The sequence below is a fragment of the Labeo rohita genome, chromosome 24 (assembly GCF_022985175.1).
Source record: "Labeo rohita strain BAU-BD-2019 chromosome 24, IGBB_LRoh.1.0, whole genome shotgun sequence".
Classification (NCBI taxonomy): Eukaryota; Metazoa; Chordata; class Actinopteri; order Cypriniformes; family Cyprinidae; genus Labeo; species Labeo rohita.
The window spans coordinates 4,095,759-4,120,208 of record NC_066892.1 but is presented as its reverse complement, the minus strand read 5'-3'; the positions used below and the strand labels follow the sequence as shown (position 1 = coordinate 4,120,208).

The following is a 24,450-nucleotide window of genomic DNA, read 5'->3' as shown; positions in this document are numbered from 1 at the left end:
CATATTTATTTAATTTAGCAATACAGTTTTCAAGTGCATTTTCCAATTTTGTGTTAAGATTTGGAAACTTAATGGGATACTTCACCTAAAAATGAGTATTTACCCTCATGTGGATCCAGAACGGCATGACTTTTTGTGGAATATAAAAGAAGATATTTTGAGAGTTTATTTTTTTACAACGAAAGTTAATGTTATTAGGTTCCCAGTGTTATTCAAAATATCTTCTTTCTGCAGAAGAAACAACGTCATACGGGTTTAGAACAACATGAGGGTGAATAAATGATGACAGGATTTTCATTTTTGGGTGAACTGTTCCTTTAATTTGGCGGTCTGATGAAATAATGAGTCAAGAGATGTTAAAAATCATGGCTGATACATTAACTCAAGTTCATTCATCACACTGGAAATGAAACAGTAGAATGCTTTGCATCATGGGATACAGTACCCTGCATAGTGTGCTCAGATGCATACTACATTTTAGCAATAGTAGTGCAAAACCTTTTTTTTTTTTGTTGCTCCCTTAGATTTGGGCGTCTCAAACTGGGGTTTGTAAATTAACAAAAAGCTAAGTATGATGGTTTATATTTCCACAAAAATATGATGCAGCACAACTGTTTTCAACATTAATAATCAGAAGTGTTTTTTGAGCAGCAAATCAGCATATCAGAATGATTTCTGAAGGATCATGTGACTCTAAAGACTGGTGTAATGATGCTGAAAATTCAGCTTTGCATCAATGAAATAAATTATATGTTATCATATATTCAAATAGAAAACATTTGTTTTAAATTGTAATAATATTTCACAATATTACCATTTTTACTGTATTTTTAATCAAATAAATAAAGCCTTGGTGAGCAGAAGAGACTTCTTTCAAAAACATTAAAATATCCTGCTGACCTCAAGCTTCTGTATGTCTTAAAAAGTTTTGGTATATAGTCTGCATGTTGTCTGAACTACTTTTATGATCCTCTTCTGACTTTCTTGGAGCTTGATACTCAGATTCATTCAGTTTGTGAATAGTCTGGATATCCTGCTAAACATCTCCTGTATTCAACTGCAAAATGAACACAGTAAGAGTGCTGAATGACATTAGTGTGAGTCGACGGTGACAGAATTATTTTAGGCTGAACTATTCCTTTAACATCCGTTTGACGCTTTCTGGTGGAGATGAACAGAGCTGGCCAATGAACGAAAGAAGGAAAGAAAGATTAGGGGGGAAAAGCGGGCTGGAAACAGGAAAGCACAGTGACGAGTGACTTTCACACATGCTGTGAGCGATTGCGTTTATTTTAACGTCTCGCTCACTGTACGGTGGTGCACGACGCGTGTGCCCTCTCTGCTTCTGTGTGTGAAAGCGTGTGCACACGAGTGTTAACGTGACTCTAATGACGTGTGTTTACCGCAGCACAGCTTCATCACTGTCTCCATGACAACCGCTGTGCTCGCTTCCCCTTCCTGCAGCAAAGACGGGGCGATAGCGAGCGGCACTCCAGTGCAGACGCCTGCAGCAAATACTCACGCACTCACACAGAGTACCACCGTACTATACCATGTTTTTGACAGTGTAGCTTTTTTTTCAATATGGTGCCAAGGAAACACCATATTTTTGGACACGGTAATACTATACTATTCTCATAGTATGGTAATAGCTTTTAATATAGTGCCATGGTAAAAGCACATTTTTTAGACATTGTACAATGTTTTTGGACATTGTAGTATGTCAATACCATGTTTTTTAAATATGGTGCTATAGTTATACTACATTTTTGGACATTGTACAATGGTAATACTATGTTTTTGGTTGTCATAGTATGGTAATACTATGTTTTTTTCCAATATGGTACCATGGTAAACCCCCATTTTTGGACACTGTACTATGGTAATACTGTGTATTTGGACATTGTAGTATGTAAATACAGTGTTTTTCAATATGGTGCTATGGTAATACCACATTTCTTGACACTGTACTATGGTAATGCTATGTTTTAGGACATCATAGTATGGTAATACTATGTTTTTTCAATATGTGCCATAGTAATACCACATTTTTGGACTGTTTACTATGGTAATCCTATGTTTTTAGATATTGTAGACGTCATAGTATGGTAATACTATGTTTTTTTTAACATGGTGTTACGGTAATAACATATTTTTGGACATTGTAGTATGGTAATACTATGTTTTAGGACTTTGCATTATGGTAATCCTATATTTTTGGACATTGTAGTATGGTAATACTGTGTTTTAGGACGTCATAGTATGGTAATACTATGTTTTTTTAATATGGTGTTACGGTAATAACATATTTTTGGACATTGTAGTATGGTAATACTATGTTTTAGGATATCATAGTATGGTAATACTATGTTTTTGGACTTTATACTATGGTAATCCTATATTTTTGGACATTGTAGTATGGTTTTAGGACGTCATAGTATGGTAATACCATGTTTTTTTAATATGGTGTTACAGTAATATCATATTTTTGGACATTGTAGTATGGTAATACTATGTTTTAGAATGTCATAATTCTAAAACATAGTATTACCATACTATGGTAATTCTATGTTTTTGGACATTATAGTATGGTAATACTATGTTTTAGGATATCATAGTATGGTAATACTATGTTTTTGGACTTTGTACTATGGTAATCCTATATTTTTGGGCATTGTAGTATGGTAATACTATGTTTTAGGACGTCATAGTATGGTATTACTATGTTTTTGCAATATGGTACCATGGTAAACGCCATTTTTGGACATTGTACTAAGGTAATACTTTGTTTTAGGTGGTTATAGTAAGGTAATAGTATGTTTTTTTCAGTGTGGTGCTATGGTAATACCATATTTTTGGATAAAGTACTATGGTAATATTATGTTTTAGGGCATAATGGTATGGTGATACCACATTTTTGGACATTGTAGTCTTATGTTTTTGGTAATACTATGTTTTAGGATGTCATATGGCAATGCTATGTTTTTTCAATGGAATCATGAATTTGCACAGCTTGTGTATAATAAAACGAGGGTTTTTTTAAATACGAGGCAGTTTACAGTTTGCAGTATGCTGGTAATTCATGCATTTCATGCAAATATGAATAAATGTTGCAAAGCTCATAAAGAGAGTGTGACTTAAACATGCAACTGGTTTGTCGACTAGTTCTCTCTTTAAACAGCCAATATGGAGCGTAAGAGAGCACTGCTGTGAGAGACGGAGAGAGAAAGAGATGCATGAGGAGAGAGGGGGACCTGGGCAGAGGAAGCTGGTTACTGCAGCAGTCTGTAACTAGGTCAGGTTGAGACTGAAGACAAACAGAGAGAGCGACGGAGAGAGAGAGGAGGGAGGCTTATGGGATAAGGCAGGTACTTTACATTAAAAAAAAAAGTGTTCACCTGAGATCAGCACCTGTCCTCTTCAGGTCTGTCATTCGTTGTGCTTTTATTCCCTCTCAGTTTTCTTTGTTTTCCATTTCCTGATTGCATTACCCTTTTAAGTAATTTTTATGTGCTGCAAAAGTGAAAAAAAAAAAAAAATGTGCTCAGCTATACATGTTGAAAAACACTTTAATACACTGAAAAAAGGCATCAGATTTACTTTTGCTAGTAAATATCACAAAGAAACAGCAATTGAATAAATGTAAATTTTGATGTAAAAATACAGAAATAGTGTTTTCTTGTAATCATATTCCTGGTTGCATAATTCCAAGTATTTCTTATTTTAAGATGGTTTAGAGTGATTATGTATTCACCAAATGTAATAAAAACAGAAATGTGCCTACCTATACATTTAAAAAAAACATTTTAATGAAAAAAAAAGAACTTACTTTCATACTATTTTTTAAATCTTAGAAATTGCAAAATTTCACAAATAACTGCAAAGAAACATTTTTTAAGTAAATACTGAAATCATATTTTCTCGTTATGCTATTTCTGATTGCATAATTCCAAAAATGTTCCTTCTTAAGATGTTTCGGGGTGATTAAATGTGCTATACATTTTTATTTCACTCAACCTTTTCATTGAAAAACTGCTAGTAAACTTCACAAACAATTACAAAGAAATGGTAATTAACACAATTTGAACAAAAACACAGTGCAAACTGAATACGAAAGTGAAATTTTTAAGTCAGAAATAGTATTTTCTTGTAAAACTTCACTAGTATCACTAGTATCTTAGTATCTTAATGAAAATTTAAAATACGAAAGTTTAGAAATGTCATAAATAGATATAAAAATATCCTTAGCACACAGAAAGCCACCACCAAGGTAGAGAAACAAATGTGTGTGCATGTTTTATAGAGGGAGGGAGAAGGTTCAGTACAAATCCTGGACAGCCTGTGAAACAAAGCAGTCTTGGATGGAGGGATAAATGGAGCGAACAGATAGAGGGGTGGAGTGGAGGAGAAGCTTTCAACCCTGTGTGTCCTCACTGCCTGGAACAGCTCATGCACATGAGTGGCTCTGAGTGTGTGTGTGTGTGTGTGTGATCTCTATATAAATACATGTTTGATCTTTCCTTCTTATACTCGGCAGACACAGGCTTGTGAATTAGAGAAAAATTGCTTGCAATTAGATGGCTGCATGAACATTTTTGGCAGTTTTTCAATTTATGTAAAGCTAATCACAACAGGGTGATTTCCTAATGGGCGTCACACACCAGCCATAGACCTTTGAGCCTTCAGTGGCCTTTTATTCTGTGGGTTAGAATCGGAATGTAAATTAGTGTGTAAATAGAATTCAGGTGAGAGACTGTGTGTGACTAATGTAGATCAGAGTTTTCTGTGTGTATGTGTGTGTAAGTCAGGACCTAGTTTAGGTTTTGGCACACTTTTCACTGGACCAAATACAGAGGGATGAGTATCCAGGGACCAGAAGAGGGTTTCTCATGGTGGAATGATGAAACTGATGAATATTACTATTATATTACTATTATAGTCATTTCCAATTCTTTATAGAAAACAAGCATACTTTTTATACAAATATGAATTATAAATTAGTATTTATATTTTCTATTGACTTTATATTATATAAATATATAAAAATTTTGTATACTTTATATTATATTATTATATTATATTTATTATTTTATATTAATATTGTAGTGTTGTAAATATTAATATTAACTGGAAAATATTAAATATAAAATATCTGCATGTTTTTCAAGACCGTGGTCAGTATTATTTTAGTATTATTTATATATTGTTATCATATTTATAAATATTTTGAATTAGCTTTATGTTTTTTCAATTTTAATTTTAGTAATTTTGTTATGAAATTGACAGTTATCTGTTTTATTTTTTTATTATTTCAAAAATATTTTAATAATGTTACTATTAACATTTTGGGGGGGAAAAATTAAATTAAGTGTAAAATGTACATATTATTTTCAGAGTTGTGATCATTTAGTGTTTAGTATTTATTGACTGTTACAGCATTAATATTATTATATATTTAAATTTTTAGGGTTTTTTGTTTTAATTGTAGTATTTTGTAATGTACTTTTGTACGTAACTTTCTGTTTAGCTTTTTCAGTTTTAGTTTTAGCAATTTTAGTACTTCAGCTTATTTATTTTAGCTTTTTGCAAAGGTTCAGTGAGAAATTGACAGTTCAATTGCATGAAGATTTTTTTACCCATCATTTAAAATGTTGATATTATCCTATTCATAATTATTTGAAGTTAACCCCTGTTTATGCACTTAAGTGTGATGTTATAAAACAAGACTAATATTTTATCTTTAAAAACAGTTTAAAGTTTTATTTGGTATATAACCCTCTTTCCATCGTTTCTTTCTCTGTCAAGTTATTTTTTGGTTAATTTTTAATTGAACTGCATTGATCAAAGTATCTGCAGTTTACTTCCTTACATCTGTATGTGAAGCTATGATACTGCATGTATCTGTTTACAGAAACATATTGTTTTACCTGAGCTCAGTGCTGGACAAATAGGTCTTTCAGCTGCATGTGATTTTACAGATATATGAAGCTATGTATAGTCATCATGGCTATGAAAACTGATCTCGTATACATAGTAATCAATGTCTAGAGGAAATAAAATGATGTCAAGGACAGAGCCCTTAATAAACATCATTGAACGGCAAACTCTTAGTTATGCATTAGTCAATATACAGTACAGTAGAGAGGCAGCATATAACTTCAAATTTTCCAAAGGCGATTTATAAATTGTTTCATCTGACTGGAGACTGAGGATTGTATCCACTTACCAGAATGTGCTTTTAATTTATTCCTAGTTTAAACCTAAAATAAAAACTATCAAAATATATAAAAACAAGCTAAATCAAAATGTTAATAAACACTAATACTACAATACCACTAGTGTCTACCTAATGCATAAATGTACATGTTATATAATAATATATAATGCATAACGTGGGTTCCAGCACAATGGATATCTCTAAATGAAGCAAGGTTGTGGGTTTACGTCCTGCTGGATTGGTGTAGTGGTTAAAGCTTAGGGCTGAAAACTTCCGGATGCTGGTTTTTGGTTCATTAGCTATTAGCATAGTGTCCTTGAGCAGGGCACTTAACTTCAGGTTACTCCGGAGGGATCGTGTCTGTAATAAGTGTACCGTAAGTTCCTTTGGATGAAAGCATCAGCTTACCGGAACAATGCATGATTGTTAATTCAGTTCAAGTTTATTTGTATAGCGCTTTCATAATACATATTGTTTCAAAGCATCTGTACAAAAATGCTTGTTTTAGTGTTACAATTAGGAAGTTTTCTATTATCAATCAGAGATGAGTCAGTACAGCTATAATATATGTAGTTAGTTAACATAATGTATTCAGTTAAGGCATAGCAATCCTAGTGAATAAGGTAAATAATCACCATACTATCATCATACTTTCCCAGTTGATTGATTCATTTTATTAAGAATTAAAAAATACTTATATAAGTTTTCAGAAATATTATGTTTAAATACGTAACGTAAACGAGGCATTAGGTAATTAAATATGCTCTCGTTTGCATACATTTCCAGGAAATAAATCTGAACATTGGATAAAGCCAGGTTAAAAAATCTTCTTTCATTTTGTTAACATATTATTATTTAAGGTTTTTACTGAGGGGATTTTGAATATCTCTTTTTATCACTGCATAAATTGGAAAATACTGTCATCAGCCATAAAATCCATCAAAATATAGACAGGAATAAAACTGTAAAGTTTGGTGCATGTAAGTGCTACTAAAGTGGAGATAAACTCATTTAGAAAAAAAAACACCTTTAAACATATGTTTAAAAATCTACAGATGCAAATGCATACAGTAGTGCAATAAAATAAACATCTAAAGAATATTTTTGAGGTTTTCTTTCTTTCAATCTCAAATACTGTCAACAGCCAAAAAGAAAAACAAATGTAGGGATAAAATGTTGTAAAAATTCAGGCAAATGATAACTGAACAAACCCTTCTGTAAAAATCTTCAGAATATAACACTGTAAAGTTTGGTGTATGTAAGTGCTACTGAAGTGAAGATAAAACTCATTTACAGAAAATGAGCTTTAAAGATAAGTATTTTAATTGAAACGTACAGGTGAGAATAGATACAGAACTGCAATAAAATAAACACTTAAAGAATATTTTTGAGATTTTCTTTCCACTAGTCTGAAACAACAAATTATAAAAGCTAAACAGCCCAAAATCTCAAAAAATTTCAATAGCCAAGAAAAAAAAAATCCCTTTTTTTACACAGACATGGCTTAGGTCAAACAGGACATTTAAGTAATTTTTATAAATGTGCCTTAGGAAAAAACATTACTGGCGTGCATCTTGAGACAAAACAAAGGCACTGATATATTTTAAGATCAGTCAGTGTAAGCTTCTTTCAACTGAAACAGCTCAGACTTACATTTTAGTCTAGGACTGGGGGAAAATGTTGTGAAAATTCAGGTGAATGGTAAATGAACAAACCCTTCTGTAAAAATATAGAATATATTTCAGAATATAGATAGGAGTAAAACGTTAAAGTCTGGTGTATGTACGTGATACAGAAATGAAGGTATAAACTAATTTACAGAAAAACACATATTGTAATTTAAATCTATAGAGGCAAATAGATACAGTAGGCCAATAAAATAAAGACTTAAAGATTATTTTTTGCTGTTTTCTTTCCACTAATCTGAAACAATATGTTATGAAAAGCCAAATAGCCCAAAATGTCAAAACTGACCAATGCATGAAAAACAATGTTTTCACTTGTGCAAACTTCACAAACAGATAATATTTGACAAATTTGTTTTAGTTACCCCTGCTGAACTCTCTTTTTCTTTCTCTGTTTTCAGTATGTGGCGTTCGGATCCCTTCTGTTCATCCTCATCTCCATTTCCACCTTCTGCATGGAGACGCACGAAGCGTTCAACACCATCTACAACAAAACAGAGAACATTACGGAGGGGAACGTGACGAGAGAGGAGATCGTGTATGAGGTTGTGACGGACAGCTGGCTGACGTACGTGGAGGGAGTGTGCGTAATCTGGTTCACCATCGAGGTGTTCACGCGCATCGTCTTCTGTCCCAACAAGGTGGAGTTCTTCAAGAACGCGCTGAACATCATCGACTTCGTGGCGATCCTGCCTTTCTACCTGGAGGTCAGTCTGAGCGGACTCTCCTCCAAAGCAGCAAAAGACGTGTTGGGCTTCCTGCGAGTGGTGCGGTTCGTCCGAATCTTGCGTATCTTCAAGCTGACGCGCCACTTCGTGGGCTTGCGCGTTCTTGGGCACACACTTCGCGCAAGTACCAACGAGTTCCTCCTGCTCATCATTTTCCTCGCCCTCGGCGTCCTCATCTTCGCCACCATGATTTACTACGCCGAGAGGATAGGAGCCAGTCCGGACGACCCTACGGCGAGCGCGCACACCACCTTCAAGAACATCCCCATTGGTTTCTGGTGGGCCGTGGTGACCATGACCACCTTAGGCTATGGAGATATGTATCCGGAGACATGGTCGGGCATGCTGGTGGGGGCGCTGTGTGCCCTCGCGGGTGTGCTGACTATTGCCATGCCTGTGCCCGTCATTGTTAACAACTTCGGCATGTATTACTCTCTGGCCATGGCCAAGCAAAAGCTGCCTAAAAAGAAGAACAAACACATCCCACGAGCCCCACAACCCGGCTCACCCAATTACTGCAAGCCGGATGCCCTTGCCATGGCGACGGCCTCGCCCCAGAGAATCCTGGGTAACGTGCTGGGCGGCGTGCTGGGCTCAAGCGGGCTGACAGGGGACTGTCCTCTTGCTCAGGAGGAGATCATAGAGATTAACAGAGGTGAGAGACTGAACAAATGTGCTCAAGTCTTGGTGGATTCTGTAAAGTTTTGGATATTTTTTTAAAAAAGTCTCATCTGCTCAACAAGCATGCATTTATTTGATCCAAAGTACAGCAAAAAACAGTAAAAGTTTAAAATATTTTTACTATTTAAAATAACAGTTTTTTATTTGAATATATTTTAAAAATTATAAATAAAAAAAAATTATAATAAAAATAATTTATTCCTGTGATTTTAAAGCTGATTTTTTAGGAACATTACTTCAGAAATCATTCTAATATTCTGATTTGCTGCTCAAAAAACAAAAAATCATTTTTATTATTATTATGTTGAAAACAGCTGAATAGATTTTTTTTAGGTTTCTTTGAATAGAAAGTTAAAAAGAACAGCATTCTGTTTGAAACAGAAATATTTTGTAAAACTATAAATGTCTTTATCATCACTTTTGATCAATTTAAAGCATCCTTGGTAATGGTAATGGTAACTTCTATAATTTCTTTCCCCTCCAATATATATATATATATATATATATATATATATATATATATACTGGCTCCAAGCTCCAAGATAGTGTATAATTAAAAAGCTTTTTATTTCAGATAAATGCTGATCTTTGGATCTTTCTATTTATCAAAGATCGAAGAAAAAAATGTATTCAACTGTTTTAAATATTGATAATATGTTTCTTGAACAGCAATCAGCATACAGAAATATTTCTGAAGGATAATGTGACACTGAAGACTGGAGTAACGATGCTGAAAATTCAGCTTTTATCACAGGAATAAATATATATACTATATATAATATAAATATATTATATTTAAATTTGTATACATTTAATTGTATTTTATTGATCGTTTTTTAGCGTGGTTATTTTAATTCAAGTGAAAAAATATTGTGTGTATATTTTATTTATTATATATCTAATTTTATTATTTTTTATTATTATAATATATATGATATATATATAATATTATAATATATATATAATATATATATATATATATATATATATAATTTATTTATATTATTTATTTAAATGTATACTATAGCTATTTTTGAATAATTTGAATTTGAATGATTTAGATATTCAGATTTTTAATAGCTATTTAAAGCTTTTTTGGGGATAATTCAGTGAATTGAATCCTTTAAAAAAATAAAACTTCAACTCAATTAAAATTACATTTAATTAAAATACACAACAAAATCACATGAAAAGTCACAGCCAATAAAGATATCTGAAGATGTGTGGGAAACTGTCCTTATACTGTACAACAGAATGTGTTTTTAAGTGTGTTTGCACTGGTCTTCCTGCTAATGTCTCTTATCATTTATTCATTGTTTTTTAAACCTGGAAGTCTCTAATAGTTCTATAGAGTCACTGTAAGTTCTACATTCATTCTAAATGGCACAGAACAGAAAAAGGGCAATGCATAAACCTTGTCTTGCATGTTATTTTTCTTAACTTGTCTGTCTCTCTGTTCATTCACGTCTCTCCTCAGACTCGAAGCAGAACGGTGACGCAGCCAGCGCCGCTCTAGCAAACGAGGACTGTCCAACAATCGATCAGGTTCTTAGTCCAGACGAGCGCAGCCCAGTGGGCCGAACACAAGAACGGTACCAGCAGGACAGAGCCTGCTTCCTCCTCAACACGCGAGAGTTTCGACCCACTGATGGGAATGTGCGGAAAGGTACGTTTTAGTGCTTTTGCACGTGGGTTACACACACAAATTCACACAGTCATGCAGTGAAGGGAACATCAGTCTCGGCCCAGTCCCGGTCTCTGTGATAGACGTGTTAGATCTTAAAGATCTAGTTGCACACACAATCATCCCTTAACAACCTCCCGACAACAAGTTTTACATGCCCATCTCATGCCATTTTTCTCATGCCCATCTCTCCAAAAATACAGATTACATAACCACTAAACATCTCAGGGTGTTTTCACACTTGGTTGGTTTCAGGGGGCTGAGAGCATTTACAAGAAGTCCGGCTTGCATGTCAAGTCAAGTCAGTTTTATTTATATAGTGCTTTTTACAATACACAGTTTCAAAAGCAGAAAACATGATATTAATCTGTATAATATCTTGACATTTTCAAAGTCAGATATGCTTATATATGCAACTTTATTCGCAGACTTTTAATGGAAATGTTTTTTGGTTTAGGCATGTTTAGACATTTGTAATTTAACACAAGACTAAAATACTAAGTAATGAACTGTTGTTTGCAAATATATATAACTTTTTGGAGTACGTAATTAAGCTTTGTGTATGATATATTGTAATTAATTAATTTTAAGACTATTTGTGACCTTGTACCACAAACCCAGTTCTAAGTAGCACAGGTATATTTGTAGCAATAGCCAAAAAAAACATTGTATGGGTTAAAAATCATTAGAATATTAAGTAAAGATCATGTTCCGTGAAGATATTTTGTAAATGTCCTACCGTAGATATATCAAAACTTCACTTTTGATTAGCAATATGCATTGCCAAGATCTTCATTTGGACAACTTTAAAGGCGATTTTTCTCAATATTTAGATTTTTTTGCAACCTCAGATTCCAGATTTTCAAATAGTTGTATCTCGGCCAAACATTGTCCTATCCTAACAAACCATAAATCAGTGGAAAGCTCATTTATTTAGCTTTATGTATGATAAAATAAAATTTACCATAATTTTTGTGGTCCAGGGTCACATTTTAGCTCCATAGTTTCAGGTATGGGACATGAGCAAAATATGCTATTTTAATGCAGATTATAATAAAATAAATTATTATTTAATAAACAAAAACAATATGCAAACATATGAGAAAATAAATAATTATAAAATAATTAATTTTAATAATGAATTACTAATCATTTTAAAAAATAATTAAAAAACAAATTAAAAAAATAAATAAAATTGCACACATGAACTCAAAAATTAAGGCTTGAGCATTTACTGACCACCTGTTGGTGTATCAATTTGAGGAAATTATCACAGAATGTTTTATTTTTCAATAAATAAATTCAATTTAATTGAGAAGTGCGTAATATCTAAACCAATTCCAGCTCCAAATGAAATTACAAAAACATTGATAGTTGTGCCTCAAACTTAGACCACTGGTTGAGTTAACACTAATTAATGAACAGTAAAATGGGTCAAAATAAGATCCAAACCTGCTTTTTAGGTCAGAAACAATGTGAATACAAAGTGAACTGGATTATTTTTAGCCTCACATCAAGAAATCTAAATTTGGTTATTTTGGAATTCAAGTGTGAAAGCATCCTTAAAAACACACTGATATCTGGAGAATCTTTCTTTTAATCTTTTTCTTTTTCCTCTTCTCTTTTTATCTTTTTTTTCCTCTATTTATGTTTGATGGTTCTTTGCATGTCTATTTTACTCAACTTCTCCTGCGTTTCTTACCTCACATGCACTATTCTTATTTTACCTTCTATATAATTTAATTCTCTCTTTCTTGCACTGCATTTTCCTTGATCCAAATCATCTTCATTTTCAGTGACAAACCTTCTGTTACACTCAACATCCCACAAAACTTCGTGACCCTGTACTGTCACCTCCAACAGCCACAAAAATCTCCTCTCCACCCATAAAAATGCACATCAAATGAACCCTTGTTATCCCCGGTTGCCCTTTTTTCAACACAACCCGAGATCAGTCTGTGATCCTCCCCTTACAGACGAATGGACTTTAATGCTTCGGTATGGATCAAACCGTAGTAAACAGAGGTAAAAAACAATCACAGAAATAGAAACATAGATACAGAAACCAAACACAAACACAAGCACAATTACACCTGCATGGGTGTGTCATTGTTAATAGGTGTAATTTTTTGTGTTGATGTTGTGTTGTTGTCCTAACGAATTGTCATTAGTTTCATCTGTTGAAGGAAATGAATCGAATGTTGTATAATGCTGCTGAATATGAGTTTAAGTTTGGGTTTCACACGCTCTCTGACAGACGCATTTGCTCTTTTATGTTTTTGCGCCTCTTAAACTGCTGACTGTCCCGCTCTGGACAGTCAATGACAAAAATGTCTGTGCACCGGGGAGAATTTATCACCCAGTTTAACACCAGACATGGAGAAAACTCAGCACAAATACAGTGAGACGGCACAAATCTCACTCTGAAAGTGCATTTGTCTGACACCCTGTAAAGAGGACAGGCGACTAAGCGATTAAATATATTCAATGAAATATTCCAGGTTATTTTTAACTTCTAAATCGTCCTTTTGAGGAAATTCAGATCGAGAAGAATCCTCTGTCATCAGGCAACTGATAATGTATAATACGAAAAACAGATATTTAAATTAGCTAAAGATTACGTTATACAGTTTGATTAAATTAACAGTTCATCAAAATAGGGTAAAAATCATTTACACTGTCAGAAAAAAAGGTACAGTTCTGTCGCTGGGGCGGTACAAAGTGAAAAGGTACAAATAAGTACTTTTAAAGTACTAATATGTACCTTTAAGGTACCAATATGTATCTTTAAGGTACCAGTATGTACTTTCAAAGTACTAAAATGTACTTTAAGGTACTAATATGTAATGTTTCGGTGTAGGTAAGGTACAATAGCGTACCTTTTCACTTTTGTACTAATTGAGCACTAATTAAATGCTCAGTATTGACCAATAAATGACAGCAGTTAGTTGCACGCTAGGTTTCTACTGTTCCTGTATGACTAAAAAAGACAAAATTATTAGGTTGAAATAACCTGGAATGTTTGAAGATGCTTTAAAGTGTTGTATAAATGTACCGTCTCATGAAGAGAGCAGAAACCCAATCTTTACTCGGACGTATTCTGGTCTGTTACACTAACCTCATACTCTGTAATGAGTATTACATGTATATAGGACAAAGTTGGACACTGTAGAGTTTGTGTAACAAAGACTGTTTTTAATGTCATATGAGATCCACTGCAATTACAAATGAAACTGCAGCTGCTGCAGTGTGTGTGTGTGTGTGTGAGAGTGTGTTTTCAGTGGGATCTCACACGCTCTGTATTGTCTTTTTCTTCAGGTTGTGTCATATCCCGCGTTTGTATGTTGGCTTCTTCATATATTCTCTCACTGTTCTACTGTCTTCCCCCGTCCTCCTCCTCGCTGTGTGTGCGCGTGCGTGCGCGCGTGTGTTGTGTTTGTTGTGACGTGACGTCGCTTATTGTGTTTTCAATGTGTTTCCCTCACTCCACCGGTGACCTTTAACCCTGGCGCGATGGAGGACGTGCACACGTGCGCACCGAGGCAACAACTACACACACACACACATAGAAACACAGACTCAAATGTTGTTTAGGTGTTCGCTGTGCCAAGTCGAGTCACCCCAGGGTTAAAGGTCAGGGGTTGATAGAGGTCAAGATGAATTCAAATGAGTGGGAGTTCTCAGTTCTGTGCCATGCTGCAAACACAGCGTTCACTCCAAAAAATACTTAGGCCCAAATTTAAGACTTGTGTATTTGAACTGCATATTAAATATCCATCCATTTGGATTTCACAGTTTTAAACATACTAATAAATGTAATGTGATGCATATTTGTCACACATAAATGAAATATTTTGAATCTGTTTCATTTGAGGATGTTATTAACTAGAACTAAAATCAAAACAAAAATTGTTACTTGAAATAAAATAAATGTTAACTTAAATAAAATATAAAAAACTTATCAAATGCACAATTTACATAAACTAAAATTAATACATAAAAATTAATAAAATCTATAGACATTTTTAAAAAATCAAAAAGTAATAAAAATGACTAAAAGAAATAACATTTATTTTAACTTGAAGTACTAAAATAACTAAAACTAAAAAAATGAAAATGAAAAAAAAAAAAAAACCTATACAGAAATGTTTTTAAAAAAAACCTCAAAGTAATAAAGTAACTCAAGCTGCATTCATTACAGTTTATAAATAAAAATGTAATACTAAATTACTAAGCAAAATAAAATGACTAAAACTTTGAACGATACTAAAATAACACTGATTTGGTTTATTTATACAATAATGATTTTATTTAATTTTTAAAAATCAATTTATTGTGAAAACAATTACTTTTATTTAATTAAAGGAAATAAAACATGGTTAAAATACAGTATGGCTAGCTGTGGAACTAGTCATATTCAATTAGTTAAATTTAATGTGTTTTTAAAACACATTCAGTTTATTAGTACTGAAATTACAGAAATCTTACCTGTTTCATTAATGACTGACAAATGTGATCCATTAAAGTTGTCCAAATGAAGTTCTTGGCAATGCATATTACTAATCATAAATTAAGTTTTGATATATTTATGGTAGGAAATGTACAAAATATCTTCATGGAACATGATCTTTACTTAATATCCTAATGATTTTTGTCATAAAAGAAAAATCAATCATTTTGACCCATACAATGTATTGTTGGCTGTTGCCACAAATATACCCATGCTTCTAATGACTGGTTTTGTGGTCCAGGGTCACAAATACGTATCACATTAAGTTTATTAGTTTCTGTTAACAACTGGATGGAAATGTAGCTGCAATTCAAATACATAAATCTTAAATGTAGGCCTAAATATTTTGAAAGTGTTTTTGTGCTGCAAATAGCAACACTTTGAAGCTTTTAGAAAGCCAAAGGGTGGGAAAAAACCAAAGACGGATGGAGAAAAAGAGTGTTTATGTGTGGCACAGTCCTATGAATCTGCTCATACGACCTCAACCTGCTTCAGTTCCTAGCGTAGCCGGAAACTCCTACATGTGTGGGACAGTCTGTGTGTGTTAGCTCTTGTTTTTGAGGTGTGTGTGTGCTGTGTAACTGACGTCTGACTGACTGGTTGACAGACAGACACTGGGATATTTGGACAGACTCACAGACAGACTGACATTGAGAAGGTAAGAACGAACCGTGGTAAAACCTGAGCCCACGTTCCCCTGGCACTTATCCTGGGCTTCAGCAAGGCAACATCTCCTGGACGGCAGTCGCGCTCTATCACTTTAACATCCAGAGCACCTATAGACACAGAAATAAGGTTATGAACATCCAGTGTCTGTTGAGGATATGTGTATGTGTGAGTTCTGCTATATGGCTAAAAAAACTTATTATACATATCCAGGCTCCGTTACAAAACCTAGTGAGCAAACATTTACATATACTATCGTATAGAGCATATAAAACAGCTGCAATAGATTCACAGTTTCACATTTTTATCTGGAATCAGACATTAAACTGAAACCGGTCATATTCTCTGATTATAAGGTAAATTATTTAGAAAATAAATATCCCTAAATCTGTTTTTATGAAGTTACATTTATGACATTTTTATATTATTTTATTTATTTAAAAAAACACATTTTTTAACGAAAAAAAAAAACAAAACATTTTTTTATATTTCGATTTAGCTTTAATTTGTATTTATTTACTTCACAAAAGCTTATTCTATTTTTTTTTCATATATTTTGTTGTAAAAAATCTAGCAAAATTTCAGTTGAATTTGACAGTCAGCAATCAGCATGTACTTTCATTGTATGTAAAAAAAAATGTATTTCTAATTCCAAAACAAAAAAAAACATATTATAATGAATCAAATATTTCCATTTGATTTTTTTTTTATTTAATTTTTTTTATATATTTCTGTCTTTAATTTATTTTTATTTCAGTTTTAGTTTTAGGAATTTTTTATGCTTCACAAAAGCTTATTGTATGTAAAATTTTGTTTGTTTATTTATTTATTTAGTTTCAAATTCTATTTTTAAATTTTACTGAATGTCATCAAAAAACTACTTTATTTCTTGTTCCAAAAAACATTTATACATATTATAATGAATCAAATATTTCTTTTTGATTTTTTTAACATTATTATTTTTAGCATTTATTTAAAATGTATTATTATTTTTTTAAACATTTATTACTATATTATTTATAATTTTTTATATATATTTATATATTTATTTTTTTTATTTTAGTTTTAGGAATTTTATACTTCACAAAAGCTTTGTTTATTTATTTATTTATTTATTTATTTATTTTGTTTCAAATTTTAATTTTGATTGTGAAAAATCAAGCTAAATTTCAGCTGAACTCGATAGTCAGTGATCAACATTTTCATTGAATTTCATTAGAAAAAAATCTTTATTTCTTGTTCCAAAACATTTATTCATATTATTATGAGTCAAATATTTCTAAATATTTTGATATTAAAGTTCATTTTAATCTTGAGACTTTATATATTTTTTAAAACTTTTTTAAAACTTTTTTAAAAGCTAACGGCTCTAATGAAAAACATAATCACATAACGCATTGTGATTTTCTTCCAAGAAGTTGAGCAGAAATTGGTTTATCTATTTGTAATGCACTTTTTTGCCCATTATTTGAGCATTATTTGTGCAACTGCTAATGTAAGTCTTCACTGGAAATCAGCTGCACACATCCGTCGAGTCTCCTATTTGTGTGCCGTGTGAGTAACCATTAACAAAGTTAGTGGCCATGGAGAGCATTCAGATCAGTCACTTACAGTATGAGGTTCCATTTCAGCTAGGATGCTGCCTTAGAAGCTTGTAGCCTATGTAGCTAAGGTTTGACAGCTAGGGTTTGGAACAGAGCCGTAGTGCCTCATTGAACGGACATTAGACTGTTAATTGGGCACGATACAGCGAGCGTACGCTGTGTGTGATGCTCACTGTGCCAACGGGAGTCGATTTAAGATCTAAATATACTCCTGTTTTCACTTGCCATCTGTGAAAACCTTCAGACGCACGCACACATATTGCTCTGGGTGTTAAAGCGATCTCTTCCTGTGCAATATAATCCCTAAATGCTATTCACTGTTCTTAGAGAAGTGTGTGTGTGAGTGTGTGTGTGCACCGACCTGCCCTGCTCTAATGCTGTTTGCATGAGGCTATTTGCTCAGAGTCAAAGTCAGTATCAGACTTCTGAAGTCTCTGTGAAGGATCTCTGTAAGCCATTGTGAGTTCTCTTTCTCTCTTCTCTGTCTCTCTATCTTCTGTTGTCTTCCTACATATCCTCTTGTTTGTCTTGTATGTTTATGGTCTTATGTGTGTGTTCGAACTGGTCAATTTTCGTGTGTGTTTAATTGGTTGAAGTTCATCAGTGCCCCTTTTTCTGGCCAAACATCAATAGTTTCACTGTTGAGCAACTACATTAGTTTGTTATTTTTATTTGACACTAGAAACGAATATAAAACACCTCATATATTGATTGTAAAGGGGTCATATCAAATAGAATGATCAAATATTCTTAAATCTTTTATGATAAAACAGTTTTAATATACATAAGTTATATATTTTGTATATTAATGTATTATATATTTTAATATAAGAACCTTTTTATTTTATTTAATATTTTTTAAAAATGTTAGTATTGTTTTTAATGTTTTTTACTTTATTTTATTATTAATATTATTTAATTATTATGTATTTATTAAGAGTTGATGTTCTATGTTTAATTATTTGTTCAGTTATTTGTAATATTGTATTATTATTTTAAATTTTAATAAATACTGAAAAAACATCAGCAATGCATTTTTATTTTAAAATTATTACAAAAGTTCACAAAAATAATTAATACATAAAATCATAATGAATTACATATTCCTTAATCTTTTGAGATAAAAGTTACATTTAATTGTATTTTTTTTTAACTTTAAAAAATCGAATATATATATTATTTATAAAAAATATAAAATGTTTTGATTATAAAGGGGTCATATCAAATAAAAAGTCTAATATTTAAGAATATTTTGTGATAAGAGTTTTAGTATAATATATTTTAATACAAGAGCATTTGTAACTTAATTTTAAAACATATTTTAGTATTGTTTTTAATGTTTTTTAAAACTTTTTTTATTGTATTATTATTAATACTATTTATTTATTATTTATTTATTAAGACTTAATGTTCTATATTTATTTATTTGTTCATTTATTTGTAATACTGTATTATTATTTTAACATTTTAAAAATCCAGAAAAAAACAGCAATCACCATGCATTTTTGTTGTATGTAAAATGATTACAAACTTATTTTTAAAAAATGGTCTCATTCTTTATTTATTTTTATTGTTAATTATTATTATATTTATTAATTAATGTATTTATTTTCATACATATTTTAATCAATCTAGCAAATTGCTATTGAACTTGACAGTTATTGTATCTAAAAAACACAAAATGTTGCAAAAAAAATATTTATAACATAAAAAAGATGTAATATGACCCCTTTTATTGATTTATTTATATTTTAATATTAATTAAAGCACCTTAAACTGTTGTCAGTTTTTAAGAAGGTGTAAAGCACAAGTGTCTTTCACAAAACTCTCTCTCAGTTTATTGATATTTCCATTTTATACACACAAATTGTAACCTAATTTGGCATTACAAGGTCAAAGTGAGAGCCTGTATGAGAGATGCCTCGAGAACAGGACATTTTTCAAAACTAAACAGGTGTGCTCTAGTTCCGTCAAGGCAACAGCATGAAGGTCTAAATTTAGTCTGTATATAGTGAAGCGGTTATGCTTTACAAATAGAGGTGTAAATATTTGCCCTGATGGTTCGATTCAGTTATGATCCTTTCTAAATGATGCAATGCATCATGAAGTGTGAATTTTAGTCACGATTTGGTTCAATTCAACTGGTACAATTCGTTACTATAATTTTTTTTTAATATACTTAAGACATAAAATAACTGGAGGGACAATTAAGCATGTCATGTCAAAATTAGACCTGCTGGATATTTATAATTAAAAAATAGGTTAATAATTGTATTTTGCATAATGATGTTGCATAGTAAATTTTAAAATTCTCAAATCAGTATATCAAGTCATAATTGTTAATCAATACTTCATAAACTAAAATGACAAAGGCCTTCTCACTATATCACTCAACTCATTTCATATCACACACACACACTCCTTCCATGTCTATGTTGTTAATTTATGTTTAGTTGTTAATGTTGCATGTGTGTGTGTTTCTATTGCGACTGTGCATTTCCTGTCTGCAAATATCACAACTTGTCATTTAGAAACCCATTTGGACATATCCAACATTACAGGCCACCTATTTAGTGTCTAAATACAAGCATCTCTATTATTGTGCACAGTGCCATCGTGTTAAAGGTTAACAAGTGGCACTGTTTAGGTTTAAGGGCTAGTTTGATAACACAGTCCAGCATTGGCGCAGTAGATCTGTTCTCCTGTTACAGCACATTCCAGCGGTGAGCGGGCCGTCATGGTTGTGGTGTTCAGTGTTCTGGTCACAAGCCGATCGATAGAGCTTAATTGTGGGTAATGTGAGCTCTCTCTATTTCTAACAGCCCAGCGGTCGATATGCCGGCATACTGCCGGAACAGGTCGAGCTGGAATAGCTTTTCATTCTACACTGTACATGGGACCTTCATAAACATATATGACATAAACTAGGGCAGGGTACTGAATGTAAACAATGGCACTGAAACGAACGAAACTTGAATATTTAGCTTATTATTTCTGCTGAAAATGGTCAATTATTGTCATGTTTTGGGCTGTACTAATTGGTCAGACCAGGAAAAACATCTGCGGAGTACTATAGACTGTCAAAACTTATAACAAATCTAAGAGAAATGTGCAAAAAAACTGTCTGAGGCAAAAAAAGGCGTTTGTGGTTGGCCAAACTGAACCAGAATTTCCAGAGCGAGAGTCTTGACAACATTCATGTTCATTCTTATTTCCAGTCAGGTAGGTGAAATATTAGGCTAATATCTTAATTAATACTGCGTATGTATCTTTACCACCTTAACTTTAGCTTGTCAAAATATTGCGCCCTTTCCTGTTTAGTCGTTCTCTATATGATTTAGCAGCTTCCACACATTTTTTTCCATGGTTTAGACAGCACAAATTAGCAGAATAACATATTCAGCAGTACATTAACCGTGCAATCCATCCTGTTGGTTACATCCAAGTATCTCCAATATGCCTGCGCATCCGAGTAGCTGAATAAACTTGATGTAAAAATGCAAACCTGTAAAGAAAGAGGAAGATCGGTTACAGCCGTTTGAATGAACCGGAGGCGACTATACAACGATCTGTCACGCGACTCACGCCACATTAAAGAGCGCCAAAACGGTATTGTTTGAATTTCGTCATAAAACGCATTCAGTTTGAAAGTTGAGACTTTGTTTTATATCAAACGTGACGATGGACAAATCTTACTGTGATTTATTAGATAGGATGCGCGCTATAATATATAGTGAAGACTTAAAGATTGATACTTGTTCAACCGAAATAGATATATTTTAAGCCCAGACGATAACAACTGATTATTACCTCAACATCTCAACTAAAATACATTTTAAGAACATTTTGCTAACATTCCAATTGTTATTTTTCCCGTAAGAGCAATCACGGTGATTCGAAAATTGAATGAGTCTGACTTCCGGTCTCCTCTGCGGCATTTTTAGCTGTAGAAAACAGCTTGTTTTGCTGCTTGATATTCCGAATTGTTTTCCGAGTGTTTTAACATTTTTTAAATGTATATTATTAATATATATCATTATCTTAATGTATGAAGTTATGAACACAGTGGTTTGTAGTGCAAACAGTTTTGCTGTTAACTGCACGTTGTTATTCTTCTCATTATCTGCCAGATTGGATGGACAATTTCCACCCAAAACCTCACAAAAACCCACCCACTCCAACAAAAAAACAGCCAAAACTTTAACTGTCAAAATAATATGATAGAATGTTTTTAACTTGTCAATCAAAGGTTGATAAGGAGCATTTTTAACTACTTAAAATAATGACATCAAAATATTATAAACATAGATCAATTTCCCAGGTAAACGGATCAAAACAGGGCAAACCCTTTAAAAATAATTACCGAATATGATTAAAATAGCCTACGCAACCAAAAAATTAACCGATAACCTCAAAAAAAAAAAAAAAAAAAAACATGCATCATTTCCAATGTCAGTAGTCTTTGAAAGGTTTTTATATTTAGATTTTTTTAAAATGTGTGTATATTTATAACACTATACTTTGTATTATATCACCTTTTCATCAAGTTACTAAAAACTAGTTAACGCTAATGGTGTTTCTATGCAGCGTTCTCTCTTCGGACTGTTTTTCTTTTGCTATTTGAGCAAATGGGAATGCAAAAAAATATTTGTGGTATTCTCCCATTAACTGTTCGCAGATTTTACCCAACTATGACGACTTCCGCTGCTGAGAAAGCCGCAAATGTGAGACTAGTAGTAACTTTAAAAAAATGTTGGCGAACCTTGCCAGAACGTTCTAAGCTGTTAGCTGTGATTTCGTCATTATCTTTATCTAATGAGCGATGCTGATGCTGTGGTGGTCACGTACTGCGGCGTGTATCAAAGATAGTTATCCCTCACATTAGGGCATCTAAATGTGGTTTTGATATTTGCACACCCCCTTTTTGTTCTTTCATGTCATTCACTCTGTTTTTAACTCTCTTCACTGTGTGACTAACACTCATCTCATCCTTCATTCGCCTCCAGGCCGTCAGTGCAGCGCCAGAGTTTCTAATGCGTGACTGTGGGTAGGTACATCAACTGTTTTAAATTGTTTATCACATGTTCAAACAGGAAACACTTCTTTATGAGGTTTTCCTGGTTCACAGTAGGCATGCAAATCTAGTAGTACTCATCCTACTGGGCATTTTGAACATGATAATACTATAAAATATTATGTGTACATGATACGTAATATAAGATGAACTGTAGATCACATACTTTAGCATGAGAGCTGGTTGCATTGTGTGCATTTAACATGGTAATGGTGTTGGAATTCAAGCATTTATTTTATTTTTTTGTTGCATATTGCATTATTTAGTGTAATATACACGCATACATTTGCAATACTGAAAGTAGGAAAAAGGTGAAAAATATCTATTAATAATATAAAATTAAGTAAAATTTTTTATTTCATGTTGTCTTTAAATATTTGTACGGTAATTATGTGGACATTTTTAATACATGGATGTTTGATTGGTCAGCCAGTTAATTTTTTACTGCACTGTCACCCAAACGTCGTGTTGTTGTGAGGTGCTACTCTCACACACCCTCCTTCTTCCATCAAGTATCCATCAATCCCATGAAATATATTCACTCTTCCTGTCTTATTCCACCCTCACTAATGCGCTCTGTCTCCTGAGGAATCGTTTTAAAAGCTCTTACTAGACAAACATAATAAAAAGGGCGTGTGGCTGTCTGAACCACGCTTTTGACCAGGCAGAGGGGTAAAAGTATGCACACTGGTTGTTTTTGTTGTTCTGTTGTTCATAGCGGCAGATAAAGTACAGGTTGTGTGGTACTGCAATACACCTGTGGTCAGGCTGTGAGCATGCTGTACTTTAATATGAGCGCAGGGTGTCTGCATGTTTTGGTTGTTGGTTTTAATGAGCGGGAAGCTGCTGCTTTTGTTTTAATGCAAGTGGATTCTTGTAAACAAACCCCACTTTAGGCCAGAAGCATATTTCATACAAGTATGGATGTGAATGATGGCACTTGAATTTTTTTTCTTTTTTTTTTTTTGGATCATGAAATTTGGACATTTATGCTTAAACACTAAGATATGGTATGTTTGACGAATTTTAAAATCGGTTAAATTATATTACAAACATTTTCTATCTGTTTAAAATATTTTTTAAATATTAAATAATTGATGTATTTAATATTTCTAAAATATATAAGTATAAAAGAATATATAAAATCTTATAATGTCATTTTAATAAGTTAATTTCTAATATACTTTTCTCAGTAAGATTATGTAAATTGATGTGTTGAAGTAATTTTAAAATATTATGTGTTTAATATAATTATAAATATTATGAATATTGGCATTGGTTAAATAATATCTATCTATTTGTTTAATATTGTTTGGCATTTGTTTAATTTTATCTATCTATCTATCATTTTATATATAAAATAGATTTCATTTTTATTTATAAAAGCCATGGTGTGTTTGTAACATTTTTAAACACTATCAGTTAAATATTATTATAAATATTATAAATTTTGCCATCTGTGTAAAATAGTATTTAGAAATGTAAATAATTAATGTGTATTTAACATTTATAACATGTATTTTTATATAAAATCTAAATAAAATAATATATTAAAAATTATAGTATAACTTTTTAATAATAAAATCTTTTTTTTCTTTACA

At 32.3% G+C, this 24,450-nt stretch overlaps 1 protein-coding gene across 7 annotated transcripts in view; it reads left to right on the top strand.

Annotated features, from left to right (window-relative positions):
* kcnc3b (potassium voltage-gated channel, Shaw-related subfamily, member 3b) overlaps nucleotides 1-24,450 on the top strand; it is a 73,329-nt gene that overhangs the window by 32,505 nt on the left and 16,374 nt on the right. For 2 of the 7 annotated variants that reach the window (XM_051097814.1, XM_051097811.1), the window contains exons 3-5: nucleotides 8,304-9,285; nucleotides 10,789-10,977; nucleotides 14,314-14,967. In XM_051097814.1, coding sequence (XP_050953771.1) covers nucleotides 8,304-9,285; nucleotides 10,789-10,977; nucleotides 14,314-14,498 — 1,356 coding nt within the window. In that variant the 3' untranslated portion in view covers nucleotides 14,499-14,967. Of the gene's footprint in view, nucleotides 1-8,303; nucleotides 9,286-10,788; nucleotides 10,978-14,313; nucleotides 14,968-16,112; nucleotides 16,164-22,781; nucleotides 22,823-24,450 lie in introns of those variants that run through there. The other 5 variants (XM_051097816.1, XM_051097813.1, XR_007825614.1 and 2 more) reach the window with 4 other exon arrangements.